The sequence below is a fragment of the Genypterus blacodes genome, unplaced genomic scaffold (assembly GCF_046128005.1).
Source record: "Genypterus blacodes isolate CSIRO-AG114 ecotype Tasmania unplaced genomic scaffold, CSIRO-AGI_Gbla_v1 ptg000414l_1, whole genome shotgun sequence".
In the NCBI taxonomy this organism is placed as follows: Eukaryota; Metazoa; Chordata; class Actinopteri; order Ophidiiformes; family Ophidiidae; genus Genypterus; species Genypterus blacodes.
In genome coordinates this window covers 125,306-147,500 of record NW_027467186.1, presented here as the reverse complement: position 1 = coordinate 147,500, position 22,195 = coordinate 125,306, and the positions used below count along the sequence as shown (strand labels likewise).

The 22,195-nt window shown below is 48.2% G+C and overlaps 4 protein-coding genes and 1 long non-coding RNA gene across 10 annotated transcripts in view; 3 read left to right on the top strand and 2 right to left on the bottom strand.

The window, feature by feature from the left end:
- Positions 1-4,111, top strand: part of iqgap3 (IQ motif containing GTPase activating protein 3) — a 17,745-nt gene extending 13,634 nt beyond the window's left edge. Inside the window, exons 31-38 of one of the 2 annotated variants that reach the window (XM_076138867.1) lie at positions 553-655; positions 1,201-1,348; positions 1,717-1,804; positions 1,931-2,143; positions 2,235-2,398; positions 2,593-2,706; positions 2,781-2,889; positions 2,972-4,111. In XM_076138867.1, the coding sequence (XP_075994982.1) occupies positions 553-655; positions 1,201-1,348; positions 1,717-1,804; positions 1,931-2,143; positions 2,235-2,398; positions 2,593-2,706; positions 2,781-2,889; positions 2,972-3,085 (1,053 nt within the window). In that variant the 3' untranslated portion in view covers positions 3,086-4,111. Of the gene's footprint in view, positions 1-552; positions 656-1,197; positions 1,349-1,716; positions 1,805-1,930; positions 2,144-2,234; positions 2,399-2,592; positions 2,707-2,780; positions 2,890-2,971 lie in introns of both variants that reach the window. The other variant, XM_076138866.1, reaches the window with a different exon arrangement.
- Positions 4,112-4,269: 158 nt separating this feature from the next.
- LOC142989379 (membrane-spanning 4-domains subfamily A member 4A-like) lies at positions 4,270-7,645 on the bottom strand. 4 transcript variants are annotated; one of them, XM_076138876.1, is made up of 7 exons: positions 7,378-7,639; positions 6,792-6,902; positions 5,457-5,513; positions 5,223-5,348; positions 4,934-5,056; positions 4,454-4,588; positions 4,270-4,382 (listed from the first exon to the last, which is right to left on the bottom strand). In XM_076138876.1, exons 1-7 carry the CDS (start codon positions 7,510-7,512, stop codon positions 4,350-4,352), a joined length of 720 nt encoding a protein of 239 aa, XP_075994991.1. In that variant the 5' UTR covers positions 7,513-7,639; the 3' UTR covers positions 4,270-4,349. The 4 variants fall into 4 exon arrangements, with proteins under 4 accessions (XP_075994991.1, XP_075994989.1, XP_075994988.1 ...); XM_076138874.1 differs by having other exon boundaries at positions 4,454-4,585; positions 5,223-5,513; positions 7,378-7,643; XM_076138873.1 differs by having other exon boundaries at positions 5,223-5,513; positions 7,378-7,642.
- Positions 7,646-7,867: 222 nt separating this feature from the next.
- Positions 7,868-9,744, top strand: LOC142989383 (uncharacterized). The gene is made up of 3 exons (XR_012960686.1): positions 7,868-8,000; positions 8,106-8,238; positions 9,445-9,744. It is a non-coding gene; the product is annotated as an uncharacterized LOC142989383 (long non-coding RNA).
- Positions 9,745-9,905: 161 nt separating this feature from the next.
- On the bottom strand, positions 9,906-15,159 carry LOC142989380 (membrane-spanning 4-domains subfamily A member 4A-like). Of its 2 annotated transcripts, none has more exons than XM_076138878.1 (7): positions 14,908-15,159; positions 14,372-14,482; positions 13,397-13,453; positions 13,165-13,290; positions 12,876-12,998; positions 12,416-12,530; positions 9,906-10,148 (listed from the first exon to the last, which is right to left on the bottom strand). In XM_076138878.1, exons 1-7 carry the CDS (start codon positions 15,040-15,042, stop codon positions 10,114-10,116), a joined length of 702 nt encoding a protein of 233 aa, XP_075994993.1. In that variant the 5' UTR covers positions 15,043-15,159; the 3' UTR covers positions 9,906-10,113. The 2 variants fall into 2 exon arrangements, with proteins under 2 accessions (XP_075994993.1, XP_075994992.1); XM_076138877.1 differs by having other exon boundaries at positions 9,906-10,146; positions 12,396-12,530; positions 14,908-15,152.
- Positions 15,160-17,555: 2,396 nt separating this feature from the next.
- On the top strand, positions 17,556-22,109 carry pnp4b (purine nucleoside phosphorylase 4b). The gene is made up of 8 exons (XM_076138894.1): positions 17,556-17,639; positions 17,750-18,052; positions 18,353-18,525; positions 19,574-19,677; positions 19,968-20,143; positions 20,440-20,630; positions 21,030-21,109; positions 21,235-22,109. The coding sequence occupies exons 2-8, from the start codon at positions 18,030-18,032 to the stop codon at positions 21,367-21,369; spliced, it is 882 nt and encodes a 293-aa protein (XP_075995009.1). The 5' UTR covers positions 17,556-17,639; positions 17,750-18,029; the 3' UTR covers positions 21,370-22,109.
- Positions 22,110-22,195: the final 86 nt, after the last annotated feature.

The window sequence follows — 22,195 nt, the reverse complement described above, 5'->3', positions numbered from 1 at the left end:
TACACACACACGCACACACACACACACACACACACACACACACGCTGTGTTGAGCTCTGGTGGTGAAAGTGTGAAGATAGAGCTGATGGACAGATGAAGCTCATGAGAACTCTGGGTAGAGACTGAAGGAATGAGATCTTGGTCGGATGTCAGGAGGACTGGAGGACTTATAAGGTCCATCTGGACTGGGAAGGTCTTGAGCTCCTCTAAGAAGAGCGGGAGAACAAGGCCAGAGAGGAACATCTGGACTGGTTAGGTCTTCAGCAGTCCACACCACATAAGATTGAATCATTTTATTTCATGAAATAACATCTTGAAAGTTATAATTGTAATCGTGTGTGTGTGTGTGTGTGTGTGTGTGTGTGTGTGTGTGTGTGTGTGTGTGTGTGTGTGTGTGTGTGTGTGTGTGTGTGTGTGTGTGTGTGTGTGTGTGTGTGTGTGTGTGTGTGTGTGTGTGTGTGTGTGTGTGTGTGTGTGTGTCTGTGTGTGTCTGTGTCTGTGTGTGTGTCTGTGTGTGTCTGTGTCTGTGTCTGTGTCTGTGTCTGTGTCTAGCTGCTGCTGGAGCATCAGGACGCTCTGTGTCCGGACTCGTCTGACCCCCTGAGGATTCTTCTGAACGACCTTGGGAGCGTCCCCACCCTACAGGAGCTCATGGGTACTGCTACTGCTCACACACTGCTGTCCAATCAGGAAACAGGACTCGGCTCAGCTGCATCTCATGATTACAGGACAGGGTCTACATCTGTACAGGACAGGGTTAAACATCAAAGGCATCGTCCTCCATGATGGTTATCTCAGTAGATAATGTGTGTGTAGGTGTTTAGCACAATCACCTCAGTTTGGTCTGAGTGAGGCAGGAGGAACTTCAGGTCTTCATGTCCTTAAGGCTGCCTGGAGGTCGAGCCAGGCAGCTGGAAACATCTGGAGCATTGGAAGAGATTTATTCTGTCCTTAAGAACCAGAGACGTGATGTCGCTCCTCAGCATGACCCAGTGAGCAGGGGCGCTCATGACATCATCTCTACAGGCTGAATCCTCAGCTGTCACATATCTATATCACTGAATTCCTTTGGGTTCCAACGTTTTTCCACAGTTTCCTTCTCCTGCTAGTCTCTAAAGGTTTAGGCTCAGATGATGGTTACCATAACAACCAGCAGGTAGTTGACATAGTTGCATGATCTCATTGTGTTTTGTGCAGGAGGGTTAGGGTCAGTTAACCCCGCAGATCCAGGATCAGAGTCCAGCAGTGTCCAGAGCAACAGGACAGAGGTTTCTCTGATGCTCACTAGCAGGTTTGACATCTTCAAGGACTCTGACGACCAACCAGATGCCAGAGGACTTCTCCTCAGGTGTGTGTGTGTGTGACCCTGCTGAGCCTGCACTCAGACTGTGTTGCTCTGTATTATTGGACCTCTTCCAGCAGCCAAACACATCTGGACGCTCTGGAAATGAATGAGCCACAATATTTCATCATGATCAGCTAAACTCACTGAGTGTGAACAAACCTTCAAGCATTTAGTGTTCTGAAAACATCATCTACATCCTGCTGAGCACAACCAGCAGAGAGCCAATCAGAGGCCGGCTCATTTGCATAACGCCCCCAAAACATCTGAGTGACATGAAGCAAACTTCACCATGACCATGCTGACTGGCCAATACACAACAATGCACTAACCATGTCTGTCTGTCTGTCTGTCTGTCTGTCTGTCTGTCTCAGCACCAAGCAGCTCATCCTTGATGTCATACAGACGCAGCCAGGCAGCGATCTGAGACACATTCTGACAGACAGCACCTCGGCTGAACAGGTACCACACACGCACACACACGCGCGCACACACACGCACACACGCACACACACACGCACACACGCACACACGCACACACGCACATGCTCAGTCATTGGCAGTCATTCTTTCCCCGTCCTGAAACAGGAAGTGAGCCACGGTCGACTGATGCAGCAACGCGCACGTCAGGATGCTCGCACGCCTGACAAGATGAAGAGGAACCAGTCTCTTGTCGCCAATGGCAACCTTTGCCTGGTGGAGAAGAAGAGGAAGATAGTGAGGAGTCTGCGTCGCCTGGAGGGTCTGGGGGTCCTGAACCCTCCACATCCTGAGACCCAGATACTGCAGATGATTGCTAAGGTACACACACACGCACGCACACACAGCACACACACACACACACACATCAGTGTTTGTGAAATGATAATTGTCCTGCTTCATCAACCAACAGGACATTCGGAACCAGCGTCTCCATCGGCAACGGAGGGGGGCGGAGCTTGTTAAACTTCGCCAGACACTGGCGAGCCTGCAGGCTAAGAGCAGCTTCCACAGCGAGCAGATTGACTTCTACAGACATTACATCACTTCCTGTTTGGACAACCTCACTGCCAAAAGGTAAAAACACAAACCTGAGCGTTTAAGACTCAACAACGTTCTAATAGAGAAGTGAGTTACCATGGTAACTACAGGCCGAGGGACCAATATGTCCTCCTGTCTCCTCTTCTGCTGAAAAACACAAATGGTTCAGTAAATGCTTGTTGGTTGTAACAACAAAGACGAGTCACTGATGAATCCTGTGATGTGAGCAGCAAAGCGTCCAATAAGAAGGAAGGGAAGAAGAAACCTGCCGCACTGAGCTACAGCGCCGCCCGGCTGCAGGAGAAGGGAGTTCTGCTGGAGATAGAAGACCTGCCTGTCACACAGTGAGTCATCAGTGGAGTTCATGTGTGTTCACTGTATTAGAGCTGACATCCTCACCTGAACTGAACCCTTTCAGGTTTAAGAACGTGATGTTCGACATCGTTCCTGGACTGGAGAAGGGAAGTTTCAGCGTCAAAGCACGTTTCCTTGGTGTGGAGATGGAAGAGTTCCTGCTCAGATACCAGGTACACAACAGCCTGATGAGGGTCTGATGCTTAAAGATGGTTGCTATGGCTACCTGCTGTGTAACATATTTCTTTGTGTCAGGATCTGCTCCAGCTGCAGTATGAGGGCGTGGCTGTGATGAAGATGTTTGACAAGGCCAAGGTCAATGTCAACCTCCTCATCTTCCTTCTCAACAAGAAGTTCTTCAAAAAGTGAACCCAGTGAGATGTCTGTCTCTTCTCGTTCATACAGAGTGAGACGTCTGTCTCTCGTTCATACAGAGTGAGACATCTGTCTCTCCTCGTTCATACAGAGTGAGACGTCTGTCTCTCCTCTTTCATACAGAGTGAGATGTCTGTCTCTTCTCGTTCATACAGAGTGAGACGTCTGTCTCTCGTTCATACAGAGTGAGACGTCTGTCTCTCGTTCATACAGAGTGAGATGTCTGTCTCTCCTCGTTCATACAGAGTGAGATGTCTCCACTACACTCTTATCTGTGTTTAGAGTCAGGCACCACAGAAGTTCACTGATAAATGATCAATCAGTGAAGAGTCTGCCGTTTGTAGATATTTTCTGTCTCTTTTCTCTTTGTTTCCTTCACATTTAAGGGATTTGTCTTTAGTTTTGTTGGGTGAGACAGAAACATTGATTTAAAATGTCGTTATTCTAACGATGTGAAGCTCCTGGTTGGTTGATTAAATGATGATTGATTGTTTTTATTAGTTTCTGAGGTCACATTTCACAATCAGTCATAGTGATGTCATCAAAGAGTGTCAGGATGAGTCTGAGTGAGTGAAGTGCTGATTATCTGAATACGTCTCTAAACAGTGGGTTAACCTAAAGAAGCTTATCTGAAAAGTATTCATGTATATTGAAACCTTGCTCTCCATCTTTAGGTGCTGCACAGCCAAACGTCCCCCTGAGGACAAATAACGTTGACTTATGTCCAGACAAACTCTTATTTGTGAGTGTTAAATCTATGAATCTGTACAGTGTGTGTGTGTGTGTGTGTGTGCTTCACTTTATATTTGTTTGTTTGTCTGCTATCTTGCTGAATTATAATCTGTTTCATTCACTGTGTGAGTGTTTAGTTAAATACATCACATGATTACATTGACATGTTTTTAACAGTGTTGATTCATATCCAGTCCCATAAATGTTCATATTAATGTTCAATCCACTGCAATAACAAACCTTTTTATATAATTCATTAAATGTGTTTTGATGACAGCGATGTTTAAATGTGATTCAAGTGCTTTCATCTTCATTTGTTTTGTGTGATGTCACAAACACCACTCAGCCTTAAGCTCCTTGCTGTTTTAATTTGCAAAAGATCACTGAACGCAGCTTTACATCGAAGGATGTGATGTCATCGGAGTGCTGTGATGTCGTGGCTCAGTGTGATGTCATCGGAGTGCTGTGATGTCGTGGCTCAGTGTGATGTCATCAGAGTGCTGTGACGTCGTGGCTCAGTGGCTCTTCAGCTCTGGCTGTACTCAGGAGGTTTCTCCGTCTGTGAACCACAGCAGCGGTTTGGATGCGTCGAGGCAGCAGTGTGATGTCATTGGCACATTAAAAACTAACCTGGGCGTTGAGTTGTGGAGCAGACGGGCCTTGTAGAGTAGGTGGGGCTTGTAGAGTAGGTGGGGCTTGTAGATAGGGTGGAGCCTGTGCTGCTGCTGAATTTCCAGCTGCATTGTTGCTGTAAATGATGACCTGCTGCCCATAAAGAGGAAGAATGAACTTAATAGAGTTAAATTACATGGATCATCCTGTGCTGTGGTTGATCCACATCCACTTGTGGGGGCGAAACGTAGTTTGCAAATAGCTGAGCTACTGTGAAGCTACTGTAGCTATGCTAGTTGTAGCTGGATGACAGCTCTAGACCAGGGGTGCCCAATAAGTCGGTCACGCACCGGGAAGCAGCTGGTGCCGACACCGCAGTGTCACTCACAGTATCGCACACACGGCGGCAACCTCCCATCATTTTGACTTGGTCAGTTTAAAAGTAGCTCCCAAGCTGAAAAAGTGTGGGCACCCCTGCTCTAGACACTGCAGGCTCACCTGCGGGGGCGGCTCTGCAGAGCAACACCTTGTGTTGCAGGCAATTCCCGCAACGCTGATGGAAATGATGAGTTCAAGGAGATTGAAGACAGCCAAGACCCCAGCCATCCCCTGAGCCCGACTCTGGAAAAAACAGAAACTAGAGAAATCAGAAAAAACAAGACTGAATAAATCCTAAAAATTAGCGGAGTAGACGGCTGCTAGCTGTTAGCAAGGTAGCATGTGAACCAAGGAGGCTATGTTCTTGTCCTATAGTCATGGTGATGTGTGTTTGTGGGCAGAGTCTCACCCTGTACTGAGAGCAATCATAGCCGTAGCAGTAGATCAGCACTCCTGCAGCGTCCAGACTGTACATGATGGTCGCTATACAGGAAAACATAGCTGCCACTATGTTGGTCGCCAGAACGCCGCTTACCTGAGCGAACATCAGGAACATCCAGACAAAAGATTCTTTCAGTTCATTAAAACAATTACAGATCTGGTGTGTGTGTGTGTGTGTGTGTGTGTGTGTGTGTGCACAAACCAAACAGCGATTGGTGGATGAGGCTGCAGCCACACTCACACTTCCTGCAGCAACATACTGAAAGAGGAAAACATGAGTGAAACACCTTGAGTCTCCAGTTCAACGACACTTAATGTCACTCAGTTGGACTGGAAGTGTGGCAGCTTTGTGAGTCTAATGTCCAATGTCTTTGTATGACACTAATGCTAGGGAGGCAGTTGCTCAGTGGGCAGAGCTTCCGCTTGGGAACTGGAGGGTCGATGGTTTGAGCCCCTGCCGGGGTGCCCCTGAGCAAGGCACCAAACCCTCAATTGCTCCCCCCTCTGCGAAGGGTGGTAATGTAATGTAAGTCGCTTTGGATAAAAGCGTCTGCCAAATGATCGCAATGTAATGTAATGCTACTGTGATTGACATCACAACATGTTTGTCTTCATTTCATCCCAAGAACTTAAAGTTATTTTGTTGAGCTTTGATGAGAAATGAGCTGATGAAGAAGAAAGAGAGAGAGACACAGATGGAGAGAGAGTGAGACAGAGAGAGACACACAGAGGGAGAGAGAGTGAGACAGAGAGACAGACACACAGAGGGAGAGAGAGTGAGACAGATAGAGACACACAGAGGGAGAGAGAGTGAGACAGAGAGAGAGAGAGTGAGACAGAGAGAGACACACGGGGAGAGAGAGTGAGACAGAGAGACAGACACACAGAGGGAGAGAGAGTGAGACAGATAGAGACACACAGAGGGAGAGAGAGTGAGACAGAGAGAGAGACACACAGAGGGTAAGAAGAGTGAGACAGAGAGAGACACACAGGGGGAGAGAGAGTGAGACAGAGAGACAGACACACAGAGGGAGAGAGAGTGAGACAGAGAGAGAGACACACAGAGGGAGAGAGAGTGAGACAGAGAGAGAGACACACAGAGGGAGAGAGAGTGAGACAGAGAGAGACACACAGGGAGAGAGAGTGAGACAGAGAGAGAGACACACAGAGGGAGAGAGAGTGAGACAGAGGGAGAGAGAGTGAGACAGAGAGAGAGACACACAGAGGGAGAGAGAGTGAGACAGACACACAGAGGGAGAGAGAGTCAGACAGAGAGACTGAGAGAGACAGACACACAGAGGGAGAGAGAGTCAGAAAGAGAGAGACAGAGAGACAGACACACAGAGGGAGAGAGAGGGAGACATAGAGAGACACACAGAGGGAGAGAGAGTGAGACAGAGAGAGACACACAGAGGGAGAGAGACAGAGAGCTCTCAACCACCAGGTTGGGAGTGTTGCCATGGCAATATGTACTTTATAGTTGTTGACCTTTATATTCCTGTAGTGAGAAACAAAGTTCACGTCCTTGTAAACTTACAGAAGCCGCTCCCCAGACGAACACGCCGCTGTAAACTGCAAAACTGTCTCCAGTAACAACTGAAGACAGGCCCATCAGGAAGACCATCAGCCCCACCATGATCTGGACCGTCTGTGCCACGGGACAGAGACACACAGACAGAGGGACACATCAGATATCAGAGGGACATGACAATCTCTGACCTGTCTCTCTATTACCTTGCTCTCTCTCTGACCTGTCTCTCTGTCTCTCTCTTACCTGTCTGTCTTTCAATCTGTCTGTCTCTCTCTCTGACCTGTCTGTCTCTCTCTCTAACCTGTCTGTCTCTCTCTCTGACCTGTCTATCCCTCTCTGACCTGTCTGTCTCTCTCTCCGGCCTTTCTCTCTGCCTTTCTCTCCCTGTCTCTCTCTCTCTGACCTATATGTCTCTCTGCCTTTCCTTCTGTCTCTCTCTCTCTGACCTATCTGTCTCTCTGCCTTTCTCTCCCTGTCTTTCTCTCTGACCTGTCTGTCTCTCTCCCTGTCTCTCTCTCTGACCTGTCTACCCCGCTCTCTGCCTCTCTCTCCCTGTCTCTCTCTCTGACCTGTCTGTCTCTCTGGTCCTTACCCCCAGTGCCAGGGTTGGCTTCCTGCTAAAGGAGCCCCTCTGCACTCCTGTAGTTGACGGACTCGTCGGGCTGATGTGCGTCACCACGGTGAAGCCGCCGCCCGCCGCAGGACTCGTACACGAACTCGCCGACATGTTTGACACCAGAAGCCACAGACGAAGAGGAACAACAGAGAGGAATGACGAAGGGGAACAGAGATTCTGTTTTTAAAGCAGGTAACCGTTAATTATTAATCAGATATCATAAACACTCATCACCACTGATTATAAAAAGTACAACAGTGCGTGCGTGCGTGCGTGCGTGCGTGGGTGCGTGCGTGCGTGCGTGCGTGCGTGCGTGCTTGCGTGCGTGCGTGTCATAATGTAATGTAATGTAATGAGTCAGATTTTCTGTACAAATATATCTGTTATCAACTTTGAAATGAATGAAACTAAACAGCATCACTATTTTGTCACTTGTGTTTATGTTGCAGTCCACACACACACACGACTTGACTCACTGTGTTGTGATTGGTCAGATTCGGGCCGGTGTGAGGATGTGGCTGGTCTGCAGGAAGTACCGAGCTCGGCTGGACTTCTTCAGGCGGAATGTGAGACATCAGCCAAACCCACGCAAAGTTCAGGTCGGACAGATGCATCTCGTTTGACCTGTGACCTCTGGCTTTGTCTCTGCCTCAGACAGGAAGTGAATGTGAATGTCTCTTTGTTTGTAACTGTTGTCCTGACAGGAAGTTCCTGCGTGCAGTTTGTGACGTCCCAGAGCCCAGAGATCGTTTCAGTGTGGACGAATATTCTGAGCTGCTCATCGTCAACAAACCTGTGATCTACATCTCCATCAGCGAGCTGCTGCACACACACCAGGTCTGTACACACACACACACACACACACACACACACACACACACACACACACGCTGTGTTGAGCTCTGGTGGTGAAAGTGTGAAGATAGAGCTGATGGACAGATGAAGCTCATGAGAACTCTGGGTAGAGACTGAAGGAATGAGATCTTGGTCGGATGTCAGGAGAGTCAGATCAGAAGGTTCAGCATAAGTGAGTCGGGTCTCTTACTGAGCCGGCCCAGAACACACTGGAGGACTTAAAAGGTCCACCTGGACTGGGAAGGTCTTGAGCTCCTCTAAGAAGAGCGGGAGAACAAGGCCAAGGTCAATGTCAACCTCCTCATCTTCCTTCTCAACAAAAAGTTCTTCAAAAAGTGAACCCAGTGAGATGTCTGTCTCTTCTCATTCATACAGAGTGAGACGTCTGTCTTTCCTCGTTCATACAGAGTGAGCCGTCTGTCTCTCCTGGTTCATACAGAGTGAGACGTCTGTCTCTCCTGGTTCATACAGAGTGAGACGTCTGTCTCTCCTCGTTCATACAGAGTGAGACGTCTGTCTCTCCTGGTTCATACAGAGTGAGACGTCTGTCTCTCCTGGTTCATACAGAGTGAGACGTCTGTCTCTCCTCGTTCATACAGAGTGAGACGTCTGTCTCTCCTCGTTCATACAGAGTGAGACGTCTGTCTCTCCTCGTTCATACAGAGTGAGATGTCTGTCTCTCCTCTTTCATACAGAGTGAGATGTCTGTCTCTCCTCGTTCATACAGAGTGAGATGTCTGTCTCTCCTCGTTCATACAGAGTGAGATGTCTCCACTACACTCTTATCTGTGTTTAGAGTCAGGCACCACAGAAGTTCACTGATAAATGATCAATCAGTGAAGAGTCTGCCGTTTGTAGATATTTTCTGTCTCTTTTCTCTTTGTTTCCTTCACATTTAAGGGATTTGTCTTTAGTTTTGTTGGGTGAGACAGAAACATTGATTTAAAATGTCGTTATTCTAACGATGTGAAGCTCCTGGTTGGTTGATTAAATGATGATTGATTGTTTTTATTAGTTTCTGAGGTCACATTTCACAATCAGTCATAGTGATGTCATCAAAGAGTGTCAGGATGAGTCTGAGTGAGTGAAGTGCTGATTATCTGAATACGTCTCTAAACAGTGGGTTAACCTAAAGAAGCTTATCTGAAAAGTATTCATGTATATTGAAACCTTGCTCTCCATCTTTAGGTGCTGCACAGCCAAACGTCCCCCTGAGGACAAATAACGTTGACTTATGTCCAGACAAACTCTTATTTTTGAGTGTTAAATCTATGAATCTGTACTGTGTGTGTGTGTGTGTGTGTGTGTGTGTGTGTGTGCTTCACTTTATATTGTTTGTTTGTCTGCTATCTTGCTGAATTATAATCTGTTTCATTCACTGTGTGAGTGTTTAGTTAAATACATCACATGATTACATTGACATGTTTTTAATAGTGTTGATTCATATCCAGTCCCATAAATGTTCATATTAATGTTCAATCCACTGCAATAACAAACCTTTTTATATAATTCATTAAATGTGTTTTGATGACAGCGATGTTTAAATGTGATTCAAGTGCTTTCATCGTCATTTGTTTTGTGTGATGTCACAAACACCACTCAGCCTTAAGCTCCTCCTTCTAACTTTCACTGTAAAATAGAGTCCAAACTTCAACGTTCGTGCTGTTTTAATTTGCAAAAGATCACTGAACGCAGCTTTACATCGAAGGATGTGATGTCATCAGAGTGCTGTGACATCGTGGCTCAGTGTGATGTCATCGGAGTGCTGTGATGTCGTGGCTCAGTGTGATGTCATCAGAGTGCTGTGACGTCGTGGCTCAGTGTGATGTCATCAGAGTGCTGTGATGTCGTGGCTCTTCAGCTCCGGCTGTACTCAGGAGGTTTCTCCGTCTGTGAACCATTACATTACATTACATTACATTACATTACATTACATTACATTACGATCATTTAGCAGACGCTTTTATCCAAAGCGACTTACAATAAGTGTGTTCAACAAAGGTAGATAAAAGAACTTCAGGTCACAAGAAATCGTAAGCGCATTTCCTTCCCAAACCAACAGCTAAGAGCAAAACGAGAGCTAGAGTAGAAGTGCAATAAGTAAGGTACTATGATGAATGAGAAAAAAGGACAAATTAGAAATGAAAGATTAGAAAACAAGAGCATCAGAAGAGCTAGGACAGAGTAGGTGATGTCCTAAGGGGGAGGATCCGGGTAGTGTTTCTTGAAGAGATGGGTCTTCAGCCTGCGGCGAAAGATGGGCAGCGACTCCGCTGTCCTGACATCAGTCGGGAGATCATTCCACCACTGAGGTGCCAGAACAGAGAAAAGCTGTGACCGCATCGATCGCAAGCAGGGGCCGCTGAGCGCCGGGGCAGCCAGTCGCCTGGAGGCAGCAGAGCGAAGTGGACGGCCGGGGGTGTAGGGCTTGACCATAGCCTGGAGGTATGAAGGAGCTGTTCCTTTCACTGCCCTGTAGGCTAGCACCAGAGTCTTAAACTGGATGCGAGCAGCTACGGGGAGCCAGTGTAGAGAACGGAGAAGGCAAGTTGTGTGGGAGAACTTGGGAAGGTTGAACACCAGACGAGCAGCAGCTTTCTGGACGAGCTCCAGAGGTCTGATGGCGGAAGCCGGGGCGCCAGCAAGGACGGAGTTGCAGTAGTCCAGGCGGGAGATGACAAGAACCTGGATCAGCACCTGCGCTGCCTTGTCGGTGAGGAAGGGACGAATCCTCCGGATGTTGTAGAGGAGGAATCTGCAGGAACGTGTCACCGAAGCGATGTTTGCCGAGAACGACAGTTGGTCGTCCAGGGTCACACCCAGATTCCTCGCGGTCCGAGTAGACGTCACCACGGAGTCATCTATGGTGATGGCCAGGTCTCGGTGCGGGCAGCCCTTCCCCGGGAGAAACACCATCTCAGTCTTGTCCAGGTTGAGCTTCAGGTGGTGCTTTGACATCCACCCCGAGATGTCTGCCAAGCAGCGATGCGCGTCTCCACTTGGGCGTCAGAAGGAGGAAACGACAGAATCAGCTGGGTGTCATCAGCATAGCAGTGGTAGGAGAAGTTATGGGAGTGGATAACCGAACCAAGAGATGTTGTGTAGAGGGAGAAAAGAAGAGGGCCCAAGACCGAACCTTGCGGAACCCCAGTGGTGAGCCTACGTGGCTTCGAAACAGAACCTCTCAGTGTTACCTGGTAGGAGCGACCTGTCAGGTAGGACGCGAACATGGAGAGCGCAGAGCCAGAGACACCCATTCCCTCAAGGGTAGAGAGAAGGATCTGGTGGTTCACCGTGTCGAATGCTGCAGAGAGGTCCAGGAGAATCAGGACAGAGGAGAGAGAGTTCGCTCTAGCAGTTTGGAGTGACTCGGTCACTGCCAGGAGGGCCGTCTCGGTCGAGTGGCCCACCTTGAAGCCGGACTGGTGGGGGTCCAAAAGGTTGTTCTGGTGGAGGTACAGGGACAGTTGATTGAAGACAGCACGTTCAAGAGTTTTAGATAGGAAGGGTAGAAGGGATACCGGTCTGTAGTTCTTGATGTCTGAAGGGTCAAGAGTTGGTTTCTTTAGAAGCGGAGTGACTCTAGCAGTCTTGAAAGCAGAGGGGAAAGAGCCAGAGGCCAGAGACGTGTTGATGAGGTGGGTCAGGTAGGGAAGAAGATCCGGTGCAGCAGACTGAAGGAGAGAGGAGGGGACAGGGTCAAGAGAGCAGGTGGTGGGGCGGCTAGATGTGATGAGCTGAAGGACCTCCTGGGCAGAGAGGGGAGAGAATTGGGACAGAGAGGGAGTTGGGGAGGGAGATGATGGAGAGGGTGGTAGAGACAGGACTGCTGGCAGATGATGGAAGGAGGATCGGATGTCGTTGACCTTCTTGTCGAAGAAGTTGGCGAAATCGTCTGGGAGGAGAAAGGAGGAAGGAGGAGGGGGTGGGGGTTGGAGAAGGGATGAGAAAGTTTGAAAGATTTTTTTGGGGTTGGAAGCAGAGGTTTGAATTTTCGTGCAGAAGAAGGCAGCTTTAGCAGCAGAGAGAGAGGAGGAGAAAGAGGGAAGTAGCGATTGGAAGGCATGAAGGTGAACCACAGCAGCGGTTTGGATGCGTCGAGGCAGCAGTGTGATGTCATTGGCACATTAAAAACTAACCTGGGCATTGAGTTGTGGAGCAGACGGGCCTTGTAGAGTAGGTGGGGCTTGTAGAGTAGGTGGGGCTTGTAGATAGGGTGGAGCCTGTGCTGCTGCTGAATTTCCAGCTGCATTGTTGCTGTAAATGATGACCTGCTGCCCATAAAGAGGAAGAATGAACTTAATAGAGTTAAATTACATGGATCATCCTGTGCTGTGGTTGATTCACATCCACTTGTGGGGGCGAAACATAGTTTGCAAATAGCTGAGCTACTGTGAAGCTACTGTAGCTATGCTAGTTATAGCTGGATGACAGCTCTAGACCAGGGGTGCCCAATAAGTCGGTCACGCACCGGGAAGCAGCTGGTGCCGACGCCGCAGTGTCACTCACAGTATCGCACACACGGCGGCAACCTCCCATCATTTTGACTTGGTCAGTTTAAAAGTAGCTCCCAAGCTGAAAAAGTGTGGGCACCCCTGCTCTAGACACTGCAGGCTCACCTGCGGGGGCGGCTCTGCAGAGCAACACGTTGTGTTGCAGGCAATTCCCGCAACGCTGATGGAAATGATGAGTTCAAGGAGATTGAAGACAGCCAAGACCCCAGCCATCCCCTGAACCACACTCTGGAAAAAACAGAAACTAGAGAAATCAGAAAAAACAAGACTGAATAAATCCTAAAAATTAGCGGAGTAGACGGCTGCTAGCTGTTAGCAAGGTAGCATGTGAACCAAGGAGGCTATGTCCTTGTCCTGTCGTCACGGTCATGTGTGTTTGTGGGCAGAGTCTCACCCTGTACTGAGAGCAATCATAGTCGTAGCAGTAGATCAGCACTCCTGCAGCGTCCAGACTGTACATGATGGTCGCTGCACAGGAAAAGATGGCTGCCACTATGTTGATCGCCAGAGCGCCGTTTACCTGAGCGAACATCAGGAACATCCAGACAAAAGATTCTTTCAGTTCATTAAAACAATTACAGATCTGGTGTGTGTGTGTGTGTGTGTGTGTGTGTGTGTGCACAAACCAAACAGCGATTGGTGGATGAGGCTGCAGCCACACTCACACTTCCTGCAGCAACATACTGAAAGAGGAAAACATGAGTGAAACACCTTGAGTCTCCAGTTCAACGACACTTAATGTCACTCAGTTGGACTGGAAGTGTGGCAGCTTTGTGAGTCTAATGTCCAATGTCTTTGTATGACACTAATGCTACTGTGATTGACATCACAACATGTTTGTCTTCATTTCATCACAAAGAACTTAAAGTTATTTTGTTGAGCTTTGATGAGAAATGAGCTGATGAAGAAGAAAGAGAGAGAGACACAGATGGAGAGAGAGTGAGACAGAGAGAGACACACAGAGGGAGAGAGAGTGAGACAGAGAGACAGACACACAGAGGGAGAGAGAGTGAGACAGATAGAGACACACAGAGGGAGAGAGAGTGAGACAGAGAGAGAGACACACAGAGGGAGAGAGAGTGAGACAGAGAGAGACACACAGATGGAGAGAGAGTGAGACAGAGAGAGACACACAGAGGGAGAGAGAGGGAGACAGAGAGACAGACACACAGAGGGAGAGAGAGTGAGACGGATAGAGAGACACACAGAGTGAGAGAGAGTGAGACAGAGAGAGACACGCAGAGGGAGAGAGAGTGAGACAGAGAGAGACACACACAGAGGGAGAGAGGGTGAGACAGAGAGGCAGACACACAGAGGGAGAGAGAGGGAGACAGAGAGACAGACACACAGAGGGAGAGAGTGAGACACAGAGAGGGAGACAGAGGGAGACAGAGAGACAGACACACAGAGGGAGAGAGAGTGAGACAGAGAGACAGACAGAGGAAGAGAGACACACAGAGGGGGAGAGAGACGGAGAGAGTGAGACAGAGAGAGCTCTCAACCACCAGGTTGGGAGTGTTGCCATGGCAATATGTACTTTTTAGTTGTTGACCTTTATATTCCTGTAGTGAGAAACAAAGTTCACGTCCTTGTAAACTTACAGAAGCCGCTCCCCAGACGAACACGCCGCTGTAAACTGCCAAACTGTCTGCAGCAACGACTGAAGACAGGCCCATCAGGAAGACCATCAGCCCCACCATGATCTGGACCGTCTGTGCCACGGGACAGAGACACACAGACAGAGGGACACATCAGATATCAGAGGGACATGACAATCTCTGACCTGTCTCTCTCTTACCTGTATATTACTCTGACCTGTCTCTTGCTCCTTCTGACCTGTCTCTCTGTCTCTCTCTTGCCTGTCTGTCTTTCAATCTGTCTGTCTCTCTCTCTGACCTGTCTGTATCTCTCTCCTGCCTTTCTCTCCCTGTCTCTCTCTCTGACCTATATGTCTCTCTGCCTCTCTCTCCCTGTCTCTCTCTCTGACCTATCTGTCTCTCTCTCTAACCTGTCTGCCTCCCTCTCTGCCTTTCTCTCCCTGTCTCTCTCCCTGTCTCTCTCTCTGACCTGTCTACCCCTCTCTCTGCCTCTCTCTCCCTGTCTCTCTCTCTGACCTGTCTGTCTCTCTGGTCCTTACCCCCAGTGCCAGGGTTGGCTTCCTGCTAAAGGAGCCCCTCTGCACTCCTGTAGTTGACGGACTCGTCGGGCTGATGTGCGTCACCACGGTGAAGCCGCCGCCCGCCGCAGGACTCGTACACGAACTCGCCGACATGTTTGACACCAGAAGCCACAGACGAAGAGGAACAACAGAGAGGAATGACGAAGGGGAACAGAGATTCTGTTTTTAAAGCAGGTAACCGTTAATTATTAATCAGATATCATAAACACTCATCACCACTGATTATAAAAAGTACAACAGTGCGTGCGTGCGTGCGTGCGTGCGTGCGTGCGTGCGTGCGTGCGTGCGTGCGTGCGTGCGTGCGTGCGTGCGTGCGTGTCATAATGTAATGTAATGTAATGAGTCAGATTTTCTGTACAAATATATCTGTTATCAACTTTGAAATGAATGAAACTAAACAGCATCACTATTTTGTCACTTGTGTTTATGTTGCAGTCCACACACACACATGACTTGACTCACTGTGTTGTGATTGGTCAGATTCGGGCCGGTGTGAGGATGTGGCGTTAATTATTAATCAGATATCATAAACACTCCTCACCACTGATTATAAAAGGTACAACAAGACGTGTTTGTGTGTTTGTGTGTGTCATAAGGAAATATTTCCCATTTTTTTACCTTTGAAATCAACCTGAAGTCATTCTATTCAACGACCTAAAGATCACAGGAGAACCCAAAAGTAAACACTGTGCCATCAAACACTGTCCCCATCAAACACTGTCCCCATCAAACACTGTGCCATCAAACACTGTCCCCATCAAACACTGTGCCATCAAACACTGTCCCCATCAAACACTGTCCCCATCAAACACTGTGCCATCAAACACTGTCCCCATCAAACACTGTCCCCATCAAACACTGTCCCCATCAAACACTGTGCCATCAAACACTGTCCCCATCAAACACTGTGCCATCAAACACTGTCCCCATCAAACACTGTCCCCATCAAACACTGTCCCCATCAAACACTGTCCCCATCAAACACTGTGCCATCAAACACTGTGCCATCAAACACTGTGCCATCAAACACTGTCCCCATCAAACACTGTCCCCATCAAACACTGTGCCATCAAACACTGCCATCAAACACTGTCCCCATCAAACACTGTCCCCATCAAACACTGTCCCCATCAGACACTGTCCCCATCAAACACTGTCCCCATCAAACACTGTCCTCATCAAACACTGTCCCCATCAAACACTGTCCCCATCAAACACTGTGCCATCAAACACTGTCCCCATCAAACACTGTCCCCATCAGACACTGTCCCCATCAAACACTGTCCCCATCAAACACTGTCCCCATCAAACACTGTCCCCATCAAACACTGTCCCCATCAAACACTGTGCCCATCAAACACTGTCCCCATCAAACACTGTCCCCATCAGACACTGTCCCCATCAAACACTGTCCCCATCAAACACTGTCCCCATCAAACACTGTCCCCATCAAACACTGTGCCATCAAACACTGTCCCCATCAAACACTGTGCCATCAAACACTGTCCCCATCAAACACTGTCCCCATCAAACACTGTCCCCATCAAACACTGTCCCCATCAAACACTGTCCCCATCAAACACTGTGCCATCAAACACTGTGCCATCAAACACTGTGCCATCAAACACTGTCCCCATCAAACACTGTCCCCATCAAACACTGTCCCCATCAAACACTGTGCCATCAAACACTGCCATCAAACACTGTCCCCATCAAACACTGTCCCCATCAAACACTGTGCCATCAAACACTGTGCCATCAAACACTGTCCCCATCAAACACTGTCCCCATCAAACACTGTCCCCATCAGACACTGTCCCCATCAAACACTGTCCCCATCAAACACTGTCCCCATCAAACACTGTGCCATCAAACACTGTCCCCATCAAACACTGTGCCATCAAACACTGTCCCCATCAGACACTGTCCCCATCAAACACTGTCCCCATCAAACACTGTGCCATCAATTTATATTTCATCTACATTCACAAAGCAAATGTGAAATAGAAACAAGATGTTGGTCCAGTTGAAGATCAACTAGAATAGAGAAATGTATAAATATACAGATGACTTTAAATGAAATAAAAAGATGTGGACATGCAGAGAGAGAGACGTCTCTCTGTCTCTCTGTCTCTCTGTCTCTCTGTCGCTCTGTCTCTCTGTCTCTCTGTCATCTTTGTAGGTGAGGAGAAGCTTTGAGCTTTAAATGATGTCTGTCTGTGTCTCTGTCTTCGTTTGTGTCTCTCTGTCTGTCTCTCTGTCTCACGTCTTTCTTCACTGTCATAGAGTCGAGCAGATTGGATGATGAAGCAGCACAGATTTGTAAACAGCAGCTCCACCAATGAAATCTGTTCTTTAGTTTCAATAGCGCCTGTTGTGTACGCTGATGTGATGATGTCATACGATTCACCTCCTGCTAGACTTTCTTTAACTTAGGTGCCAAATTGAATCAAAGGCTTTTTGACACGTATGAAGGATTTGTTGAAGTAAAGTTTGACGTGTTTGCTGATCATGTGTGTGTGGTGTGTCTGGTCATGTGTCCTTTATCATGTGTCCCGTGTCACGTGTCATGGACAAAGTTCAGCAAAGCCAGCTGGAATGAAACATTGCTGTATATGACTCCATGGGGGAGGGGCCCCCCACCATCACCCGTCTGTGCAGCCCTGCAGCTCAGGATCAGCTGCTTATGGGTGAACAGTTTTATACCGTTTTCATATTAAATGTGTCGCTTTTAATGCTGGAGTCTTTTCTATGTTCATCACGACTGTTCGGTTATTCTGTATCTTTCTGTCTCTCTCAGACAAACAATGAAGAAGAACCACAGGACAAAGATCACAAACCACTGAAAGACAAACAGTGATCATTCAGCCAATCAGGAGAGACCACGAAGTCCTGCCTGTCTCTTTGTCTGCCTGTCTGTCTGTCTGTCTGTCTGTCTGTCTGTCTGTCTCTCTCTCTCTCTCTCTCTCTCTCTCTCTCTCTCTCTCTATCTGTTTGTCTCTTTCTTTCCCCGTCTCTCTGAGTGTCAGTCTTTGTCTCTCTCTTCGTCTCTGTCTCCTCTGCTCCTCTTCCTCCAGACGATGCACAGCAAAGGAAAATCATGGTCAGTGTTGTTCATGTTGAATGTTTTTCAGGGTGTTTGATGTATTTCTCCTTCCTCCCCTGCTTCCCTTCCCTTATTCCTCCTGTTGTACTTGGTATCCTTTGTCATCTCCTTTCTCCATTCTTTCCTCCTGTCCTTCCTTGTCCCCTTGTCCCCTTGTCTCCTTGTCTCTGAGGATGTGTGGTATGTGTTTCATGTGTTCAATGTGTTCAATGTGTTCAATGTGTTCAATGTGCGTCTCCTTGCTTGTCTCCTTTCTCGTCTCCTCTCTTCTCTCCCTCCTTGTCTCCTTCCTCCCAGCTGTTGTTCCTTTGAGGACTACAAACTGACCACTGAATGGCTTCTGAACCAAACAAGCCACCGGCCGAAAATCGCTGTCATCTGCGGTTGGGGTCTGGGTTTGCTGGCAGACGGCATCAGCAACAAGCAAACGTTCCGCTACCAGGATGTCCCCAACTTCCCTGTCAGCACCGGTCAGTTCTACCGTCCCCACCGGCTGTCTCTCCATGTTGAGTGTTACAGTCATTGTAAGATAAGATACGATAATCCTTTATCCGTCCCACATTGTTACAGCAGCAAAGTGGAGAGTGCAAAACAATTTAGGGCATTAGAAATAAGAGCTGAATGTCAAACGCGCTCCTTTCTTTGAGTTCTGCCTTTCATAATAACACAAACATCTGAGGACTCGCTGCTCTGAACTCCTCCGTCACGTGTTTCCGTCCCAGCACAGGGAGTGACGCCTCCTACAGGCTGGAAACTGTCACATAACTGTTTTAGTTTAGTTTATTAGGTGTATTTTGTCAGGAACCAGCTGAGATCAGATGTTTTGATCCACATGAGCTGATTGCTGTTTTCTATCTTTGGTTCCTGGAATTCACATTATATTTTCTACCTGTGGGTCTTTCTCTCTGCCTGCTGTCTGTCTCTCTACCTCACTGTCTCTCTGCCCACCTGACTGTCTTTCTGCCTGCTGTCTGTCTCTCTGCCTTCTGCCTGTCTCTCCGCCTGTCTGCCTCTCTACCTGCTGGTCTTCCTCTGTACCTGTTGGTCTTCCTCTGTGCCTGCTGTCTGTCTCTCTGCCTACTGTCTGTCTCTCTACCTCACTGTCTTTCTGCCCACCTGACTGTCTCTCTGCCTGCTGTCTATCTCTCTGCCTTCTGCCTGTCTCTCCACCTGTCTGCCTCTCTACCTGTTGGTCTTCCTCTGTGCCTGCTGTCTGTCTCGCTACTTGCTGTCTGTCTCTCTGTCTGCTGTCTGTCTCTCTACCTCACTGTCTGTCTCTCTACCTCATTGTCTCTCTGCCCACCTGACTGTCTCTCTGCCTGCTGTCTGTCTCTCTGCCTTCTGCCTGTCTCTCCGCCTGTCTGCCTCTCTACCTGTTGGTCTTCCTCTGTGCCTGCTGTCCGTCTCGCTGCCTGCTGTCTGTCTCTCCGCCTGCTGACTGTCTCTCTACCTGCTGTCTGTCTCCCTGCCGGCTGTCTGTCTCTCTACCTGCTGTCTGTCTCTCTGCCTGTCTCTCAGTTCCAGGTCACGAAGGCTGTCTAGTGTTTGGGACAGTTGAGGACATGCCCTGTGTCTTCATGCAGGGTCACTTCCACCTGTATGAAGGTTACTCCCTCTGCCAGGTAACAGCATCATTGTTATTGTTATTTTAGAGCTTTCTTCCTCTAATTGGTGGAGCTCTCCACACCTGACCCTGACCCTGACCCTGACCCTGACCCTGACCCTGACCATGACCCTGGCCCTGACCCTGACCCTGACCATGACCCTGGCCCTGACCCTGGTCTGGAACGGCAACAACAACGACAACTGTGCCTTGGTGAGAGAAGCAGTGACTTAAGATGAAGCACAGTTAATTTCACTCTCTGCCACTCTGTTTCTGTCTCTCTCTCTCTGTCTGTGTGGCTGTGTACAGGTGACGTTCCCCATACGTATCTTTAAGTTGATGGGGGTGGAGTCTCTGGTAGTGACAAATGCCTCTGGTGGAATCTGCCCTGATTTCAAGGTTGGAGACATCATGATCATCAAAGACCACATCAACCTGCCAGGCTTTGCTGGTCAGCACCCACTGTGTGGGCCCAACGATGAGCGGTGAGACAGGTTGAGGGCCAGAGACAGACTGAAGCACAGAGAGACAGGCCGAGAGGCAGACAGACAAGCTGAGAAACATAGAGACAGTTCTGTCTCTGTTTGTGAGACTTGAATATGAATATTTTTAGGACTTGAGGGACAAGACAATTTCCATGGCTAATTAACCTCTCCCTCTGTCCTCACGCCTGTCTCCCTCTGTCCTCACGCCTGTCTCCCTCTGTCCTCACGCCTGTCTCCCGCTGTCCTCACGCCTGTCTCCCTGTGCCCTCATGCCTGTCTCCCTGTGCCTGTCTCAGCTTTGGGATCAGGTTCCCCTGTATGTCAGATGCCTACAGTAAGGACTTGCGGCGTCTTGCTCTTGATGTCAGCGCTGAGCTCTGCTGCAGCGACTTTGTGCGAGAAGGAGTTTACTGCATGGTGAGCGGACCCAACTTTGAGACCATCGCAGAGGCCCGAATGCTGCTCGTCCTGGGCTGTGACTCTGTGGGTAAGACAGATACACAGACACACAGACACACAGACGCACAGACGCACAGACGCACAGACGCACAGACGCACAGACGCACAGACACACAGATACATAGACACAAAGACACAGACACACAGACGCACAGACGCACAGACGCACAGACACACAGACGCACAGACGCACAGACGCACAGACGCACAGACGCACAGACGCACAGACGCACAGACACACAGACACAAAGACACAGACACACAGACACACAGACGCACAGACGCACAGACACACAGACACACAGACGCACAGATGCACAGACACACAGTTGAACCCGGCTCATCGTAGAAGAGGGACGCATTGGCTGCAGACTTTCAGGAAATGATATCATACAAAATGCTTCCTCACTTCCTGCTTCCTCCTCAGGTATGAGCATCGTCCCTGAGGTGACTGTGGCTAAGCACTGTGGACTCCGAGTTCTCGGTCTGTCACTAATCACCAACAAGGTCAGCAACACGTCTACATGTTACATGCATGTCACGTCTCATACTGTGATGTATTGATTAGATGATGTGATAGTGCTGTGATGTATTGATTAGCTGATGTGACGGTGCTGTGTGTGATGCTGCAGGTGTCTCTGGATTACAGCCGGGAAGAGAAGGTTAACCATGAGGAAGTTCTTCAGATCAGTAAAATGAGGGCGGAGCTTCTGCAGAAGATCGTCACCAGTCTGATCTGTCGCTCTCAGCAGCAGAACATCAACTAACAGCTGAATCTCACGAAACTTCATACATCATTAGATCATCATCAAATAATGAATTCACCCAAACACCTGCAGGAGTCCTCAGTGACTTTAATGTGGACAAACAGAAGAACATAACGGCCGAGCTGAGGGGGAGACAGGGAGATCAAATGAGATGATCTCTGGAAGTTTGTCTGACTTTCAATAAACCAAACTCATATTCAGCTCATAATAATAATAATTTTTGTTGGTTTTTGAGGAATTGAATGTTTTGGTGAGCCAGCTGATCGACCAGCTGATGTTCGCCTCCATTCAGCTTCTGTAATCGAGCAGTACAACTATATTCATATTCACTTCCTGTTTAATTCCATGTGTTTCATTTTGGATGTAAAGAGGGTTTGACTCTTTCATTAGTGCAGGAAGTTTATTCCAAGAAAAGAAGCCAAAACATTTGGTCTTTGTTTTTGTGATAGTGAGTCGCCCTGTTTGTTTGATTATTTATGATATGTTCCATCAAAAGCAAATGGTCAATTCTACTAAATGAGGAATAAAGAACGATGGATGCTGATAACTTTGATCAGTTTACATTTATTTCAGAGACAATTGGTTTTGACACTTTTCACCACATTGATGTGTCAAATAGAAAGTAAACGATACTTTATTCCCCAAAGGTCCACAAAATGAGTCAAACAAAATCTGTAAACATTAGCTGGAAAGAAGAAAAAGGAAAACAATGACAGATAAACAAATCTCTTTCTCTTGTGCGTCATGTCTCCGTCACTTTGTGCACTACGTTATTATCCGCAGCAGGTGTCAGTCGTGTTCACTCGGGGTGTCATCTCAAGCTGTG

What these genes read in the sequence shown, in the direction of transcription:
- LOC142989379 (XM_076138873.1), bottom strand. Translation starts at nt 7,512, where the DNA reads ATGTCGGCGAGTTCGTGTACGAGTCCTGCGGCGGGCGGCGGCTTCACC. An exon ending in AGCCAACCCTGGCACTGGGG is followed by an intron (nt 6,903 to 7,377) that starts GTAAGGACCAGA and finishes CCCGTGGCACAG; the next exon opens with ACGGTCCAGATCATGGTGGG. An exon ending in TCGTCTGGGGAGCGGCTTCT is followed by an intron (nt 5,514 to 6,791) that starts GTAAGTTTACAA and finishes TTCCTCTTTCAG; the next exon opens with TATGTTGCTGCAGGAAGTGT.
- LOC142989380 (XM_076138877.1), bottom strand. Translation starts at nt 15,042, where the DNA reads ATGTCGGCGAGTTCGTGTACGAGTCCTGCGGCGGGCGGCGGCTTCACC. An exon ending in CTGCAGAGCCGCCCCCGCAG is followed by an intron (nt 12,531 to 12,875) that starts GTGAGCCTGCAG and finishes CTTTATGGGCAG; the next exon opens with CAGGTCATCATTTACAGCAA. An exon ending in CTCCACAACTCAATGCCCAG is followed by an intron (nt 10,147 to 12,395) that starts GTTAGTTTTTAA and finishes AATGGTTCACAG; the next exon opens with ACGGAGAAACCTCCTGAGTA.
- pnp4b (XM_076138894.1), top strand. Translation starts at nt 18,030, where the DNA reads ATGCACAGCAAAGGAAAATCATG. An exon ending in CACAGCAAAGGAAAATCATG is followed by an intron (nt 18,053 to 18,352) that starts GTCAGTGTTGTT and finishes CCTTCCTCCCAG; the next exon opens with CTGTTGTTCCTTTGAGGACT. An exon ending in TGTCACTAATCACCAACAAG is followed by an intron (nt 21,110 to 21,234) that starts GTCAGCAACACG and finishes GTGATGCTGCAG; the next exon opens with GTGTCTCTGGATTACAGCCG.